Below are 17,744 nucleotides of genomic sequence, written 5' to 3'. Positions count from 1 at the left end.
AATTCTAACTATATAAGGGCAGAAATGCCCAGTCTTTATCAGTAAGGGCTATGGCTGCTCCCATCCTTCTTAACTGATGTAACCAGGCTGGAGAGAGAAATAGCATGCAGGTGCTCAAGGCTTCAGATTTGTCTTTCTTTTTAACATATACTGGCAGAAATGGGTTGACAGAGAGCTTCTTTCTTGAATGTGCTGTGTGACCAGGTTTCCTTTTCTCTGATGTTCGGAGTTTCTTTTTCAGGTAAAAAGAAGCTTGATTGCAGTCTTTCCCACCAAATTGGATACTAGCATTTGCTCTGCTCCCCCACCCTCCACCCTTTTTTTTTAATTGTTTAAATTAAAGCAGAGCACATTAATTTTGTTTTCTTCTGCCATCAACCCATGCCCAGATGCTGCAGTTTTCCTTAAGAATCGATCTCTCTAAGCAGTATAGACTAGGATGACATGTTAAGTAGCTCTGCCTTTTGACAGACTCCCACTTCAGTCTAAACTATGGCAAATCTGGGATTACAGGTCAAACTATCTCCTTATGGAGGAGAGAGATGCCATCTTTATGTCTGATTCACAAAGCTCAGGCTGTCGCAACGGAGGGAAGACACAGTCACTCAATATGAGTGATCAGCAGACTTTGTTTATTGTGTCTTACAGTCACCTTTTATGCCTTGTTATAATTAGCTCATACATATTACAAAAGTTAAGCTCATTATTGTTTAGTTGCCTAAATACCAAGCCCACCCCTAGTTTCTCTTCTGTAGTTCTGTTCCCTCCTGCAACATTCTTTACCGACCGCAATCTTGTTGTTATTGTGTAACAAAACCAGCCAAGGACAATGTATTTTTGCTTTACTTCAGATAAGCTGAGTGTGATGTGCATTTTTGTCCAGCCAGCTGGACTATATGTGAAATTTTTCAGCTAGCCAGCTATCCACAATTCCCCCATTTTTTTATTTTGGGTGACATAGGCTTGGTTGACCATTTTCAGTAACAGCGTTTTAACACAGGAAAATACACAGCTAAGCACTACTAAAACTATTACAATAACGATCAAAAATAATAATCCCATTTGCAAAATGCCTTTAAGCCAGCCTCCTAGTCCCAACCAATTTCCCAAAGCGTCTAAGCCAAAAAAACCCCCGATATCTTTCTGTACACGCTGGGTGTGGCTGATAAGGTCTTGTATCTCCTTATGTATAGATTTTGAATGATCCTCTAGATCCATGCAACACATCCCGTCAAAGTCTTCACATCCATGCCCGTGGGCCAGCAATTACACCTCTTATTGATGATTCGGGATTGTTGCTGAATAAGGATTTTGGTCACTTTCTTCCTAATCGCGTGAAGCTCTAATAAGCGTTTGCTTTTGCTAAACAAATTCACAATTCCCACATTACAACCCTCGCAGTTATGTTTGATAAATCCAAAGTTCACGGTAACACCCTGTACACCATAACAATACCCATGCCCCACAGTTACAGTTACCACATTTAAGGCAGCTGGAGTGACCAACTGGCCTTGGGTTATGAGATTGTATCTTTGTTGTCAAAAGTTCGAGTTTTTCATGCGTGATCCCCTGTATGTGGGATCGGAACAGATGTCGAATAGGTTCCAGAACAGGGTCTATCGCACGGTGCAGTCGAAGCAGCGTTCTCGCGTCGAGCTCCTCCAGCGTGCTCTACAGCAGGTTTTATCCAACGGCTGGGAACCCAAATAGTACCTGAATCGGTAGAAATACAGACATAACCACGCCCCACATAAATCACCTCCACAGGACCTACCCATTGTCCTGTTTTTGCATCCTTACACAGTACTTTCATGTGTGGTGGCCTGGGAGGTTCTGAGCCAGCGTGGCGCCTTATTGTAGGCGGCTCATTACTGTCCCCAAATACACACAAATGATTAAGCACAAAAAGAGCCTTTTCTACCCTTTCTCTTACATCCTGAATCTCTTTGAACTTTTCTATATAACGTTCTAGCGTCCTGTTAGCCTGCTCTACGATTGCTTGTCCAGTTGGAGAATGAGGGATTGCAGTAACATGTTTAATATTCCACATTTGCATAAAGCATTTAAGTGATCCGCTACCACATGCAGGTCCGTTATCAGTTTTAATAATAATAGGCACCCCTAAAACAGCAAAGCAACTAGTTAAATGCCGGCGCACGTCCCGGACCTTTTCCCCGGGCTGTGGTGTGGCCCATAACATATGGCTATAGGTGTCTATAGGAACATGCACATATTTCAATCAACTGAATGCAGGAACATGAGTAACATCCATCTGCCAAACATCATTAGACCTTAGTCCTTGCGGGATGACCCCGCAACCGAGCCCTAAGCCTGAGTTATGGTGACTACATATAGGGCAAGCCTTCACAATGGCCCGAGCCTCCTCCATAGAGAGTTTGTAGGTTCGTGCCAGCCCCTTCGCGTTTTGATGGAAGATCGAATGGGCTTCTCGGGCTCAACAATATGGTGCTAATGGGGGTTCAGTAGCGACTGCGATGAGATGATCAGCTCGAGCATTGCCCTCTCCGAGGCCTTCTTCCCACTGATGGCTTCGGATATGGATCACCGCATACGATTCCGATCTCTGTGTGATTGCAAGCTGCAAGCTCACGAGTAGTTCTGTCAAGCGTTGATTCTTTAAATCACGCATGCTTGCATCTTCAATCCGGCTGACTACGCCGGCAACATAGAGAGAATCTGTGACTACGTTCATCGGGACATCTCTCCATCTAATACATGTCCAGACCACTGCAGAGAGTTCTAGCGTCTGTAGGGAATACTTTGGCTGCGCTTGTAGAATTTGGTGTTGCCACCCTTGCTCATCTTTCCACGTTATGGCAGTGGTCCTAGAGCGTCGACCCACATCAGTAAAGGCTGTGAGAGCATGCAGGATAGGCTGGCTGGATCGCTTCGGCTTAACAATCCAGCCCATGTTCTCCATCCACGACAGGATGGGCGATGGGAGTGGTTTAACTATTATTGCTGCTCCATCGTGGAGTAATGCAGCCTGTAGTTCCTCGGAGTTCTGCAAGTACCACTCCCAGTCGATCTGTCTCATCGGCACCCATATTGTGCCAGGAGGAGTGCCATCCACCTGTAAGATACGACAGCGACCTTTCTTGATCAGCTCCATCAGCGTAGAAAGTTTTTCTTGTATTGTGCGTCGTGGTCGCAGCGGGGGAGCTATCCATTCCAATACGATGGTGGTGTACTCCCCTTTCTCCCCCGTTTTTATTTTTCGCTGTGTTAGAGCACCCATGAGGTACCGAGTGCCACATAAGATAGTCAAATCGATGGGTAACCCTACAACACGCTGATGCGTGGAACGCGTAGTCACCATTGATGCTATTTGTTGTAACGTTCGTTCTTGCTGTTCAGTAAGCTGTACTGGGGTTGAGGTATCTGTCCCTCTCAACAGGGGGTGTAGTTGATTTAATAGTTTATTGGGGATGCCCACTACAGGTTGGAGCCATTGCAGATCACCGAGCAGTCGTTGGGCATCGTGAAGGGTTTGGATATCCAGATGGAGTGACAACTTTTGAGGCTGAATTGTTGTATCAGTAATGCACCACCCCAGATACTTCCAGGGGCTTGATTCTTGCTTTTCGGGTGCTACTACCAAGCCTCTGTGCTTGAGTTGTTCTGTTAAAACCTGTTTTTGTTGTAAAGAGAAGGGTGTCGGCTGTGCTAACAAGATGTCATCCATATAATGGTAGATTAAAGTTTTAGCCCAGCATTGTCGCAAAGGTTGCAGTGTGGCATCAACATAGAGTTGACACAAGGTGGCGAATTTCTCATTCCTTGCGGGAGGACTGTCCATTCAAAGCGTTGATCCGGTCCCTCCCGGTTGATCACGGGTAAGGTAAAGGCAAATCTGCGCTTATCATCTTCATGTAAAGCAATTGTGAAAAAGCAGTCTTTCAAATCTACAATGAGTAAATGCCACCCTTCCGGTATCATAGCTGGGTTGGGTAAGCCAGGTTGTAAGGCCCCCATATCATACATCTGTTTGTTTACCGCTCGCAGATCGTGAAGCAATCGATATTTTCCAGACTTTTTCTTGATAACAAAGATGGGGGCATTCCAGGGGCTCGTTGACAGATGCAAATGACCTTGTTGATACTGCTCTTTAACCAGTTCATGCGCCTGTTCTAGGCTTTCCCTTTTTAGCGGCCACTGCTCTATCCACACTGGTTCCTCTGTCTTCCATCGGAGTGGGATCGGGAAAGTCCAAGCAATGGCCGCTCCTAGAAAGGGAGGTCTGAAGTGAGGACCATCCCCATTTGGGCCAAGATATCACAGCCTATCAAAGCATGCACCCCCTCAGGCAGTGGAATAATCGAGACACAACAATTTATGACTTTGTCAGCTATAGTCCATTGCAGTAGGGGGGATTTGCGAGCGAGGGTCAATCCTCCTACTCCTGCATTGGTCATATGGGTTAGCCAATGTGCCGGCCATTTGTGTGCACTGATTATAGAGACATCAGCGCCAGTATCCAACAGCGCAGTAATCGAGAGTGTCTGGTCTCCATACTGCACTGTGACCGATCGCTGTGGTCGTTGACCCAAGCCAATAGTCAATAAAGCCATTTGTCCCGTAGACCCAAAGAGACCCTTGTCCTCGAGGTTGTTCTTGCAATGGTTGGAGGGTGCCTGCAAGATGCGGTAGTGGAATCAACTGGGCTATCTTGGTCCCTTTAGGTATAAAGAGTGGGGGAAACAGTGTCTGAGCCATAATATGAGTTTCTTCGTGAAAATCCTTATCAATCAGTCCCACCAAAACATTGAGTCCCAACATGGTGGCTGATGAACGCCCTATGAGTAATGCTCCAACAGCTTGTCTGCTTATACAAATTGGTCCTTGTATGCCAGTAGCAAGTTTTGTAGGCTTTGAGTCCAATAGGGTACAATCTACTGTTGTTGCCAGGTCCAAGCTGAGGCTTCCGCTGGTTGTGGGTCAGAGAGGAAAGTATTTTGTGCTGCTGGGTAAGCAGCCGCTTTTTGTGTCGGCGCGGGGTGGCTCTTCCCGCTGGGTCGCCTGTTTCCCAATCGATGACAAGCAGCTTCGTTGTGAGTGTCTGAGCGGCAGTTTCGACACCATACAGAGTTGGCATTGCAGTCCCGTCTCATGTGTCCGGCGACACCGCAACGGAAGCACCGTAGACGAGCTGGGCCGCGGGCATTTGATCGCCCAGCAGAGGCTTGCAAAGGAGCAAGGGCTGCCAAGACCTGACTTTGGGTAGCTTGCGCCTGTTCTTTTAAAGCACTCCCTAGTTCTTTTATTGCCTCGACTAACATAGCCTGGGGCCCGACTGGCACTTGTGCCATTCTTTCTAAAGCTTCTTCTATGGTCCATGTCCCTGGTAGCGTAGCTAGGATGTTACGTGTGGCTGGGTTACAATTCTCTATGGCACACTGCTTTAAAATAGAGCCTTTGAGATAGTCTTGCACCCCAGCCGCCTGTATGGCGTTGGCTACCCGATCGATAAATAACCCAAATGGCTCCTCCCTTCCCTGCTTGATTCCCATATACGAAGGGATTCCTCCAGGTTCCTTTATACGGTCAAGCGCTAGTCTAGCTAGCCTCATCGCCTCCTTCGCCTTATCCGGTCCCATCAGTGCCTGAGCTTCGGTTCGAAAATAGGGTCCTAAACCCATCAGCTCCTGTAGAGTAACCCCATGCAGTGGGTCCCCTGGCTGTCTAACCACTGCTGTCGATTCCTGAAAAGCAGCCTGCCAATGAGCATTAAACAGAAGCTGCTGATGTTGGCTCAAGATTAACTTCATTATACTGCGTATGTCACTCGGGAGTAAGATATTAGTTCCCCAAATATAATCTAACATTTGCCTGGTGGGTTCCCCTTTCAAACCTGACTCACTCACCGTAGCCCGTAGCTGAGTTAATAATTTCCAATCTAAGTTAGTGATAGAAACCATGATATTCCCCTGTGCATCTGGCTGTGAATACGTGACTGGGAAAGCCTCATGCACGATTCCTGCGGCAAAATCACATTCACCCTCAAGCATAGCACTTTCTGCTATCTGCTTCCAGACCTTTTGCCTATTTTGGGCAACCTGAAAACTTTCCACAAAAGGATTCGTACATTCCCTACTCTCTACTGGGTTTTTACGCTCTATTTCCTCGTTTATCTCATCATTCCCCGACGGAGGGGCTGAGGGTTTCGAAGAGGGCGGCGACGGGAAGGGCAACTGTTCCCACCTCCCCGCAGTCCCCTGTTGAACCGTCAGCGTATGCACCGAGGGAGGCAACGGGCAATCGGGGGGGGGGGGGGGAGCCGATTCCTCCTGCTGTATGGCTATTGCAGTCCCGCTTGCAACTCCCAGTTGTTCAGAGGCAGCAGCAGCCGCTCTCTGTTCAGCTCGATGTTGCAAAAGGGCATTGGCGACAGCTTGCCACGGTTTCATTAGTTTTTTGGCAGTTTTATTGTCGGCTATTATTTCGGCAAAGAGTGTGTCCCCATAATTACGCCACTCTGCATGCTCGAAAACCGTATCTGGATTCCCAAAGTGACCCTTCGCTACCCCATAAGCTAATAACCCGGGTAATTCCCTTTTACAATCTATGCCCTGAACGCTGCACTTTTCTAAAAAGCATTTGAGCAAATCGTACATTGCATGTCTCTCCATACCGTCATCAGCGCTGTTGCAGCCTTTGCGAGACTTCGGTGGCCGGCGGGACCCTCTGTAGGTGCTCCCGGGCGCGGGGACTGTTCCCTTTCGCCTCCTGCACTGCTTTCAGGACCGGTACCGATCTCCATCGACTCGTGGCTCGCAGGTTCAGCCCTCTCTAGGGTTCCTGTTCGGGCGCCATTTGTCACGATGGAGGGAAGACGCAGTCACTCAATATGAGTGATCAGCAGACTTCATTTATTGTGCCTTACAGTCACCTTTTATGCCTTGTTATAATTAGCTCATACATATTACAAAAGTTAAGCTCATTATTGTTTAGTTGCCTAAATACCAAGCCCGCCCCTAGTTTCTCTTCTGTAGTTATCTGTTCCCTCCTGCAACATTCTTTACTGACTGCAATCTTGTTATTGTGTAACAAAACCAGCCAAGGACAGTGTATTTTTGCTTTACTTCAGATAAGCTGAGTGTGATGTGCATTTTTGTCCAGCCAGCTGGACTATGTCTATGTGAACTTTTTCAGCTAGCCAGCTATCCACACTCAGGCAATATATTTTTCCCTTCCAAAGGGCTGAGATTTTTCTGTTACTTATCTCAGTCAGCAAGTTTCTTACCTTGTCAACCATATGCCTGCCTTTTAAGGTGAAGTGTCTGGTTTAATGTTTTGATTTCTCATAAAATTTAAATTTTTACTCCCCAAAACAGGCATTTTTGGATATAATGAATAATAAAAAAAAGTACACTTACCTGGACTAAATTCAAACATTTACCTTCCCTTTCTTCAGAAGACTCCTCAAAATTCTTTTTAAGTTTGAAATTTTTGTTCTAATTCAGAATGTGCTACCATGGTGTGGAGTTACTGTTTGGAAAATGGTTAAAGAAGTCAGAGAAATAAGGCAAAACAACAGTAAAATAGACTGGGGAGGAGTGGGGAGTAAGATGGGTAGCTCCTGTGTACTCAGTACCTGGTAATATATCCAAAATGTTTTACTAAGGCATGAACATATGACTCTCCCAAGTTTTGTTCCTAGATGTGAGGGATTGGAGCAAAATGAAGCAGACCCCTATCTGGATGAGATCTTGGACATGCTGACCTGCCTTACAACCTGTGGAAAAACTGAACTGAAAGTTTCTGGCAATATTGTACACCCACAGTTACCGCACTTTGATTTTGAACAGACACGATCTTCTGGTACAGTGTGTATATATATATTTGTATTTATATGTGGCTATGTAGCAGGTCATAGAAAAGTGAAGCTCTGTTCATTATGTGTTTTAAGATGGAGGAAGAAGTATGAGATGGCATCTTTTGCTCTGTGACCTTAACGCTGCAGGAGTCTGACTCTTACCTATTTCAAACTGAACTGATCATGTCAGCTGTAGGGTCTGATCCGAGGCTGAGAACATGCCTCCCAATCACATCCCTCATGTCTGTGACTTCTATTTCCACTTTCAGACATGATTTAACATTATAGTTATTGTGCTTGCAGTCTCAAATAGCGCTGATGTAAAAATGGTCTTACCTGGTTTTATCCCACAGGAATGACAGTGAAAAACCTCCAAGCTTTTCAGGTGTTGCAGTCCATTTTCCAGAAAAGTAATGACCAGCACTTATGTGGAAGAATCTTGGCAGCAATCAGTACCATATGGGCCTGGGATACAGTGAACTTCTTTCTTCTGGAATGGACACTACAACCTATCAACCAGTTTACTGACATAATCCATTTCAAACCACACCAAGTCCAAGTCCAGTTCTTCAGACTGGTGGAGTCCATAGTGCTAGACCTGTCTTATGTCCCCCATGAAATTTTGAAGAAGATTCAGTATTTAATAAAGGAAAACATAGTGCCATTCTGCACCTTGACAGCTCTCCGGTGCCTTCTCAGCATGACCAAGAAGGACCTGTTATTCAGTGACATATTCCGTGACTCTGGGCTCTTAGGCCTACTGCTGGCTGTTTTGAGGAGACAAGCCAAGATCCTCAGGAAGTCAGGTACAACTTAGTGTCATTCACAATGACTGTTGAAGTAGGAAGATCAATGGGAATTAATGAAACCCTTTCTACAGTTAATTTATACATTTTGTATACTAAGTAGCTAGGTTTTGTCTTCAAGCCAATTGGCCTAAGTTTATGACATACTAAGTTGGGGGTCATCTCTGAAATCTTAGCTGTTGATTATTCTGTTTGCTAGCCTAAACAGTTCTGGGCTATTCTTCACCAGTGTATGATGAATTATTCTGGAGGGTACCATTCAGCCCACATTTTTAAACAGGTCTTAATTTGGGGTTCTCTAGGATGCCATCTTGAGAGCAGAGGAAGATTTTTTCTCAGTGCTTAGTTCCTCTGAAAATAAGACTTAATCCTGAGGAATAATAATGGAAAGCAGTTCCTTGAATTTTGACCATATATTACGTGCAATTACTACCACTCATTGTCATCTGATATAGTTTATTTCCTATTATGAAAACAGGAAGGTGATGGTCCTGGTATAGTAACTGTGGAATACAGCTGACTTAGGGAATAGATTCAGATATTTAAAAGTTTATAACTGCTATTAAAGAAAGATGCATGGTAACATTTTCTGTGCTGTATGAATTAGGAAATGTCTTTAAATTTCAGTGCAATAGTTATTTAGTAAAGGAGGGAGGGACTCAAAGTACTAGGTATAACTTCTGATGCAGCAAGCACAATTAAATTATTTATACACATTTATTCCAAACAGCAGAAGGGACATGAATTGCAGAAAACGTTCCAGAGTGCAGATAACCATTACTGCAAGGATACTTAGATTTGCATTTTTTATATTGGAGAACTAGAGTTTTGTACAAGAGACTTAGGTAAGGTTTGTCAAGATACATACCAAGGTTCTTGAAAACGTACCTTCTGGTTAAAAGCTGGTGTGTAGGTGCTTTCTTTGTTTTTGCATCCATTTCACTCTGTGATTTAAATTTTATAGAATGAGTAATTGAATAGCTATGTAATTTGTAAATTTAGACACACAGATGAAGAGGGACTGGAGCAAAGGCACTGTGTGAAGTGATCATTACTTCCCTCTTTTGGTTTCCAGAAATTTAGCCTGCAAACTTCAAGACTTTTAGATCTAAAAATAACCTACCTTACACTGTCTAATCTTGGAAATGTTTGCCTTTGAATATGCAAGGAGTTTCTGCTTTTCACTTTTAGTTTAGACACTTGAGTACTTCTGTTGCTTAACATTTCATCACTTCACAGCTCATAATCCATAATTTTCTTTTTAATTGTGTGTGTTTCTGCTAAGGATCACTAAACAGGTAACTAACTCTACATCAGTTGAGAAGTGGAAACACTACAATTGCCAATATTGCCTGTGGTTATGCAGAAGATCTGGGCTGCAGGGCATAGAATTAGACCTGTGTTTCCCAATCCCAGACTAGACCCTGATGACAAGACAATGCCCTGTCCGTATTTTTTGCTCATTTTAGGGTTCAAGTAGCCTGTAAGCCATATTTAAGAGAAAACTGGAATCTGCTGGGGAACTGGTTTTGCTTTTTGGTTTAACATATTTTAGCTACAGTTACCTATGTCTTGTATAAATTATATTACAACTTCTAATAAACTGACAGCTGGAACGCATCTGCCTGGTGTGGAAGAAGGCACTGAGAAGGAATTAAATGCTGTGATGTTGAAGATGGTGGCTGCCCTTACAGTGAGGTCTGTGAGGAACACTGGTAAGAAATTACATATAATTGCCTTACTTTATGATATTTGGTGGTTAGTGACCACTATGCCTCTTAAGGAGCACCAACAAATTTTCCCACTTTTGTGCTTCAGTGAGAAGTGAAGGAGAAAATTTAGAAATGTAGGGATAACAGATACACCAGGAAGAAATGTGGCAAAGTTATTCTCATCCTGCGTAATGAGCCTTATCCCAGTACCCATCCTGCTTCCCTCATCTGTGTGGATGCTATTGAAATGTTTACATAGAAAAAACAATCTTGCCTTGAAAAGAAGACTCTGCCCGCAAGTTTTGGGTAATGTTTGTTCATCCAGATTTTCTTCTGTGGTATCTATTATTTGAAATCTTGATAGGATCAGACACATGCTGAGTAACGCTCATACATTTAGTATTGCATATCTAAGAGTTGTATGTGTAGGGAATATAGTGAAACATAGTAATACAGAAGTGAACTCTTCTGAATAGTGGAATCTACTCAATTTGCTCATGAATCCTGGAATCATCATGTTTGCAGCATCTTACATGGTGCAAATTATTGTCACAAACTATTAAGCAGTCCCCTTCATAAACTAAGGAGATGTTTAACCTGGATACTAGTAAGGCATCTTTTCCTTTTAATTCATTACTGTATTGGGAAACTGTCACCTATGATGATCAGAAACCATGGTCATCCAATCATTTTAGCTCTAGTTGTTCCTATGCCATTCAGTTTGTGTCATCTTTAGCTTAACCAGCTCTTCTTCTTGCTTCTCCTGCTGTACTATTACTCAAAATATTACACCAAAACCGAAAATCTATCTGCAGGTACTACAACTGTTATATAACATTTGTTATATGGTATTGTATTTGTCCCCAGTTGTTCTGAAGGACTATGGAATGGTGCCATATATCAAGATATTTTTGGATGATGAGTGCTACAGAAGTGCTACTCTCAGCATCTTGGAGCAGCTATCAGTCATCAACTATGAAGAATATATGAGCATTATTATAGGGGCCCTCTGTTCTTCTACTCAAGGGGAACTACATCTGAAACTGGACTTGCTGAAGGTAATTTATGTGGCTTCTCTCTTGGTTGTTGTTTTCAAGAAAACTGCTTGGCTTTTGGCAAATGGCTCTTAATCTCACCCCTAGCACTGAATTTTTTCGAAGAAGTGCAGACGGAAAAAGCCATGGGCCAATTTTTGATTCTGGTAAATTGGGCGCTTTGATTTTTAGTAGTGTATGTATGTGCAGTGAACACCTTCACTCAGTATCAGATTGTGAAGTATTTTGAAGACTTAAATAGTAATGAGGGACAGAGAAATGGAAGTGGCAAAGGGCACAGTTGTATGAGCAGTTCACATGTAATATGACAGAGAAAGGGGAAACAAACATGAATAACAGTGGAAGAGATGTGGAGGGAGGATGTGAGAAGAGGTAAAGGAGGAAGACTGGAAGAGGGAGGGTAGGCATGAGATGAACAGCTTGATTCTGGTGAGTTTGAGGCTGAAACTTTGCTGTTCTTAATTTTGTCATCTCTCATATGCACCAATGTAATAGAAAAAGAGATGTGAAATAACGAAAAGGAGTAGTCTTGTGAATGTTTGGAGGAAGAAATCAGCGTTATTCATAGCCTCTGTTATAGAGGGCTTAATCCATAAGTAATGAAGCAGTGGAAGCAATGTGTTTTATTTTGGTTTAGATCATAGGCATCAAACTGAAAAGCAGCAGTGTTGTAAGCACTGATTTAAAGTTTCATTCTACATTCTCTACAAAGCGTGAACTGAATTGAGCTTTCAGCACAATATAGCACTGATTCTGTGATTAAAAAAACCATGCTACTTTAAAAAAACAAAAACTTGAAAAAGTTTATAGTTTGATTTGAAACAGTAAACTTTAACAATGTTTGCAGGAAAAGTTGAATATAGTGTCCAAACTAATATGAAAATAAATGCAGCTTTGGTGTCTAATTTTGACAGATGTAACTGTATTAAAGCATAATGTAGGCAAATGAATTTATTATCTACATCCATTGGGACTGTGATTGTGTTACACACAAATTCAGATTGATTTGCTAATATATATTTATCTGTTAAAGCCTGAGCCCAAATGCAATTAACACTGCCATATTCCAGTGTGGCACACGGACAATTATGAGGAATAACAAATAATGGAATGTGAAATAAATTCTGTTAATGATAACTGAATTAGGGGGTTTTCAGCAGACATCAGTTTTATAGATTCAAGACAGAGGAATACTAAGTCACAGGCGATTAAATTCTAACTGAGTTAGAACTGAAGGAAATGTAGTTACTGTTGACCTTCTTTGAAATGTGTTAAAGCCGTCCTGATAACTTCAGCTCTGAGTTATTAAATTTGATCCCTGTTCAGAAGTCTCTGCCTGGTTTGATACATTATCATACAAAATTGAATGACAGTAATAGAGTTCCCCTTCCCCCTCCCCCTCCAGTTCTGCCAACCCTTTCTTATAGTCCTGGATCCTGTTACAGGGAGACATATTTGTTAAGAAACCATTCTTCTTCAGCAGGCTGTGAAGTGAAGCTCTTTCATTGGATGTCTATTGGAAAACTTTATATGTAAAAACAGTGCTTTCCAACGTTGGCTTGCAGATAAAGGTACTGCCTCAAATGTGAAAGATCCCTGGTGCCTGAAAGAGCGTCATATTTTCAGAATTAATTGTGCAATAACCCGAAAACCTGGAATGGATTACATTCAAATACTGTAGACTGTTTCCTTGCCAGCTCTTTTTTTTCTCACTAATTTTACTTCCAATACTACAACTCTTAATAACTGTTCTAGATTTGTTTTAAAATAGCAAGCCCATAGCATTCAAAATTTACAAGTGGTATAGGTTAGTTTTTATGCATGTGCAGTATTGTCAGGATGCTTTCACGTATAACCTGCTTCAAGCAACAATCTAATGACCTAATCATTTAGCAATCTGACTCTTTATGGCTTTTCCCCTCCAAAGTGTTATGCAAACTTTAAAACAACATCTGCTGAGAAAGGGAATTATTATTGCCTGCCTTAATGACAAAAGCCTGCTGCTTGGTATTCTTTGGGCTATCCTGTGTCACTGCTTTTTTGGAAAGGGTTTGCACAGTCATGTGAGCAAAAGTCCAGTGTGCCTTTCCATGTGTATTCAGGGCTGTAGGAAAGACTTGCCTATAGAGAGCTGTGCCGCCTTGTCAGTTTCTGTATAAGGTCATTTACAATGGAATCTCTGCTTTCATTTAAGGCAAAGGCAGATTTCTTGAGAGAGTCTGAGAAGACTGATGAAAGAATAGCCAGAGATCTGAAACTACCTCTGGCCAAACTCACTCGGATATGTGATGCAGGAAATTTGATTTCTTTGTTTATTCCTGTAAGCACTATTCTATACCAGTCAGGCTGACTCCATGGGTTGCTCTTGAGGGTGCATTCAAATTTTGATTGAGTCATTGGGTATACGGGAAAAGGGAGAAAGAGAAAAATTGTGCAGTGGTGACCTTTACTTTGACCAACTTCTTTTTTTTCTTTTTTTTTGTTCTTCAAAGAGTGAAATTTCAGTGAAAGAATTTTGGTACAAGCTTGGAATTTTAAAATATTCTAAAGCTTCTTTGTCCCTTGATTTAAGTACTGCTTTTGTCTCCTTTCTTCCTAATGCTTCTAGTCACTCCTGAGGATACTGGAGAATCCCAAGAGTCATTCAGCTTTCAGAACCTGTAGTGGATTCAATGGACTCCTGTCCCTTCTCTCAGACATGGAAGGTGCATTGCAGGACCCTCCCTCTGGGCTGTGGACAGCAGTTGGTCAGAATTGCATATTGGAGCTCGTTTTCTACACGCTTCAGGGGATAGCAGCAGCCCTGCACCTGGATCCTGTCAACAGCAACTTCTTCCAGAGGAATGGTCTCTTTGAAAAGATGGCAGAGGATCTTGGGTCACTTGGATGCTTCTGGACACAAGGGGAAAGGCAAATCCCTCTGAGCCTTGGGAAGACAAGGACGTTTGCAGAGTTCTTGGATGCAGCTTTCTGCTCTTCAGAACCTTTCCCAGTGTGGCTAAAGAACTGCATATGGATTCTGAATTTTCTTGATCACATGGTCAAAGGAACACTCCACCTGGAGAGCTACTTCAAGGAGAGAAAGCCAGAGATGGGAGAGGCATCAAGAGATGATCAGGATGAACCCCAGGCTCAAGAAGGGCATCCTGTTGCTTTCAAAAGACGAGGCAGCAAATTACCTGCCTCTGCCTGTAGGCTACGGGGAAACTCTGAAGAGAAGTAAGTTTTTATTTACTGCAGGAAATGTAACAGTAAGACTAATATCTGCATTTTATATGATAGTAAACTGAGGTAGGTTATGACATAACTTGCCTAGGACAAACAAATCCATGCCACAGTCCCAACTTCCAGACAACAGAAATCACCTCTTTTCGGAAGGTAAATGATGGTAAACATTTAGGTATTAAATGTTCATGTGAGCAGTGGGACACACAACCCCAAGTTGCAGAGTTTGTGCTGAAGGGTCTGACACATGCAATGTGGGAGCAGGAATGGGGTCTAAGGAAAGGGTTACTGGGACTTGAAGCTTGCATTTGCCCCAGTCAGCTTTGGCTTCCTCAATTATGTGGGAAGCTGTTTCCAGTCTCCTGATAACTTAAAAGTACAAGCTGTTTTAAATGCTCCCCCATGCTTGTGTCTCAAAGCACACATGTACAGACACACACTCTCACTCATTTACTCATACAGCTGAATCAGAGAAAATTGGAAGAGGAATATTAATGCTGCCTGCCTCATATAATGAAAGATTATATCAAAATACATATCCTTTGCAGGAAGGAAAGCCTACACCAGGAATCAACTGGCTGTAATCAGAAAGGTCCTTGTGTTGTTTTGCCGGCTGAGCTGTGAGGCTGTGTGGTAACTGAATGAGTACCACTTGTGGAGAAATTAATCATGTAAATTAGGATCCATTATGTTCACAGTGTCTGGTTTGGAACAGTTTGGCTTTGGCTCTGGGTTGTGAAGGCACAAAAGGAAGCCAGATTAGCTAGATGTGGCTGGAGAGTGTCCAGGACAAGTGTAGGCAAACACAGGAGAAAAACATGTACGGGCAAGCTGTCAATCTTCAGGCCACACAGCCTTTTCCAGCAGCAAATTTTCTGAAAATAAAAATAAGAAATGAAGTTCCCAGAGTTCCTGCAAGCCTGTGGTTCCCCTGATGCAGCTTCCTCTTAACTGTACTCCATGCTCACACTTCCTCCTGAGGAAGGCTTTAGCCTGGTGCTGTGCAACTTGAAAGGAGGAACTTGAGTGCAGTCAGTGTAGGTGGCCTGTGATGCCCAATCCTGCAACATGTAATTAACATCCTTGAAGAGAGCGAAAGAAAGTGATTCTACAGGAGCCTGTGACTAAGACACAGGAAAATCAGTATTTTAACTGGATAATACTTTAGCCCCTTATGCCGTCCTGTGGTCAGTGATGCTGCAAGCCACAGGGAATTGACCCTTCCATTCCTGTCTGCAAAACAACTCTCTGTGTTCCTGCTTCTGTATTAATGTTTGAAACACCTTCTGTGACAGATGGAGTCTCTGTTCTCCCTTTTGCTCCTGTTGATTAGTGATAGCTTTTGCAAGCTGTGTTAACTGAGGCTGATCTCTCTTTGGGAGGGAAGCCCCTCTTCATACACCCCGTAGCAGAATGGCTGCTGCAGCTGCTGTTCCCAGACTTACTGCTCTAATGGCTCTTCAGGTTCTTTGTGGCATCTCATTTTGTTCCCAGACCATCTTTGTCTTATTTTTAAGTAGCAGCCAGTGCAGAGCAAATTTAGGATTCACACCATTATACTGGTAGGGTAGATGAATTGGAATCATGGGGCTGACCGGTTAGCCTTGAGGCAGGAGTGTGAGAGATGGTGCATGGAGACAGCTTTTGTACTAAGACAAGCTAGGAAATGAGAGCCTCATGGAAAACAAAGGAGGCTGCAGATCAGACTTACATAATATTCTTAGAGGGGAGTGAGTGTGCAGTGCTAGCAGGAAAGTTGAAGTGTAGTTCAGTGCTGGTCAGGGACTCTGGATTTTTCCTTCTTTTTCCTTCCTTTTTAACAGTCCTGGAGAGTACTAAACCTGTCAGGCAGTGCTCAAAAATATGAAGATGTCTCCTTATAGTTATGGCAATGTCTTAAGAACTTAATGATTTTATTTGTTTTTTAAAGGATCACTTTATATTATTGTCTTCTGATACTTGCATTTTGTTAGTTCATATTTTACTTCTACTACACATTGTATGGGTTATAAGGTCTCTATATGAGAAAATTTTTTTTGATGTTCAAGTGTTGTGGTTTAACTCCAGCCAGCAACCAAGCACCACATAGCACTCATTCAGTCCCCTTGTGCTGGAGAGAATCGGAGGAGTAAAAGTGAGCAAACTCATGGGTTGACATAAAGACAATTTAATAGGTAAAGCAAAAGCTGAGCATATAAGCAAAGCAAAACAAGGAGTTCATTGACCACTTCTCAATGGTCAATGGCAGGTGTTCAGCCATCTCCAGGAAAGCAGGGTTTCATAACGCGTAAATTACTTGGAAAGACAAATGCCATCATTCCAACTGTCAACCCCCTTTCTCCTCCTCGCCCCAACTTATATACTCAGCATAATGTTCAGTGGTATGGAATATCCCTTTGGCTAATTCGGGTCAGCTGTCCTGGCTGTGTCCCCTTCCCATTTCTTGTGCCACTCCAGCCTTCTTGCGGGCAGGGCCTGAGAAACTGCAAAGTCCTTGACTTAGTATAAACATTACTCAGCAACAACTAAAACCATCAGTATATTGTCAATTTTCAGTATATTTGTCAAATCCAAAATACAGCACTGCACAGGCCACTAAGAAAGTCAGCTCTATCCCAGCTGAAACCAGGACAAGAGATAATGATATTTCTTCAGTCTAGGAAGAGTGCTGTGTGTTAAGAGAACTGGACACACTGCTTGGTGATGTATTTTTACAGTGCTAGAGATGGAAGTTTTAATTGAATTGAAAGTTTGTCAAGTTAGTTGAATACAGTGGCTTAGGCTAAAAATGAACTTGCTCTGAGGAGCACATTTGCAGCATGAAAACAGACTGAAGTTTCATAGAATCATAGAATTGTTTAGGTTGGAAAAGACCTCTGAGAGAATAAAGTCCAACCATTAACGCAGCACTGCCAAGTCTACCACTAACCATGCCCCTAAGCATCACATCTATCTGTGTATTAAATATTTCTAGGGATGGTGATTCTACCACCTCCTTGGGAAGTAGGTTCTGATGTTTGACCATACTTTCAGTGGAAAAAAAATTCCTAATATCCAATCTAAATCTCCCCTGGCACAACTTGAGGCCATTTCCCCTTGCCCTGCCGCT

At 42.8% G+C, this 17,744-nt stretch overlaps 1 protein-coding gene across 3 annotated transcripts in view; it reads left to right on the top strand.

Moving 5' to 3' along the window:
• The window catches only part of WDFY4 (WDFY family member 4), a 144,536-nt gene that overhangs the window by 12,100 nt on the left and 114,692 nt on the right, over positions 1-17,744 (top strand). For all 3 annotated transcript variants that reach the window (XM_040606886.1, XM_040606885.1, XM_040606887.1), the window contains exons 8-12: positions 7,682-7,842; positions 8,191-8,643; positions 10,254-10,358; positions 11,223-11,413; positions 14,019-14,629. In XM_040606886.1, the coding sequence (XP_040462820.1) occupies positions 7,682-7,842; positions 8,191-8,643; positions 10,254-10,358; positions 11,223-11,413; positions 14,019-14,629 (1,521 nt within the window). The remainder of the gene's footprint in view (positions 1-7,681; positions 7,843-8,190; positions 8,644-10,253; positions 10,359-11,222; positions 11,414-14,018; positions 14,630-17,744) is intronic.

This window comes from Falco naumanni, chromosome 9 (assembly GCF_017639655.2).
Source record: "Falco naumanni isolate bFalNau1 chromosome 9, bFalNau1.pat, whole genome shotgun sequence".
NCBI lineage: Eukaryota > Metazoa > Chordata > Aves > Falconiformes > Falconidae > Falco > Falco naumanni.
The sequence above is the reverse complement of the archived record's forward strand: the minus strand, read 5'-3'. Positions and strand labels throughout refer to the sequence as shown.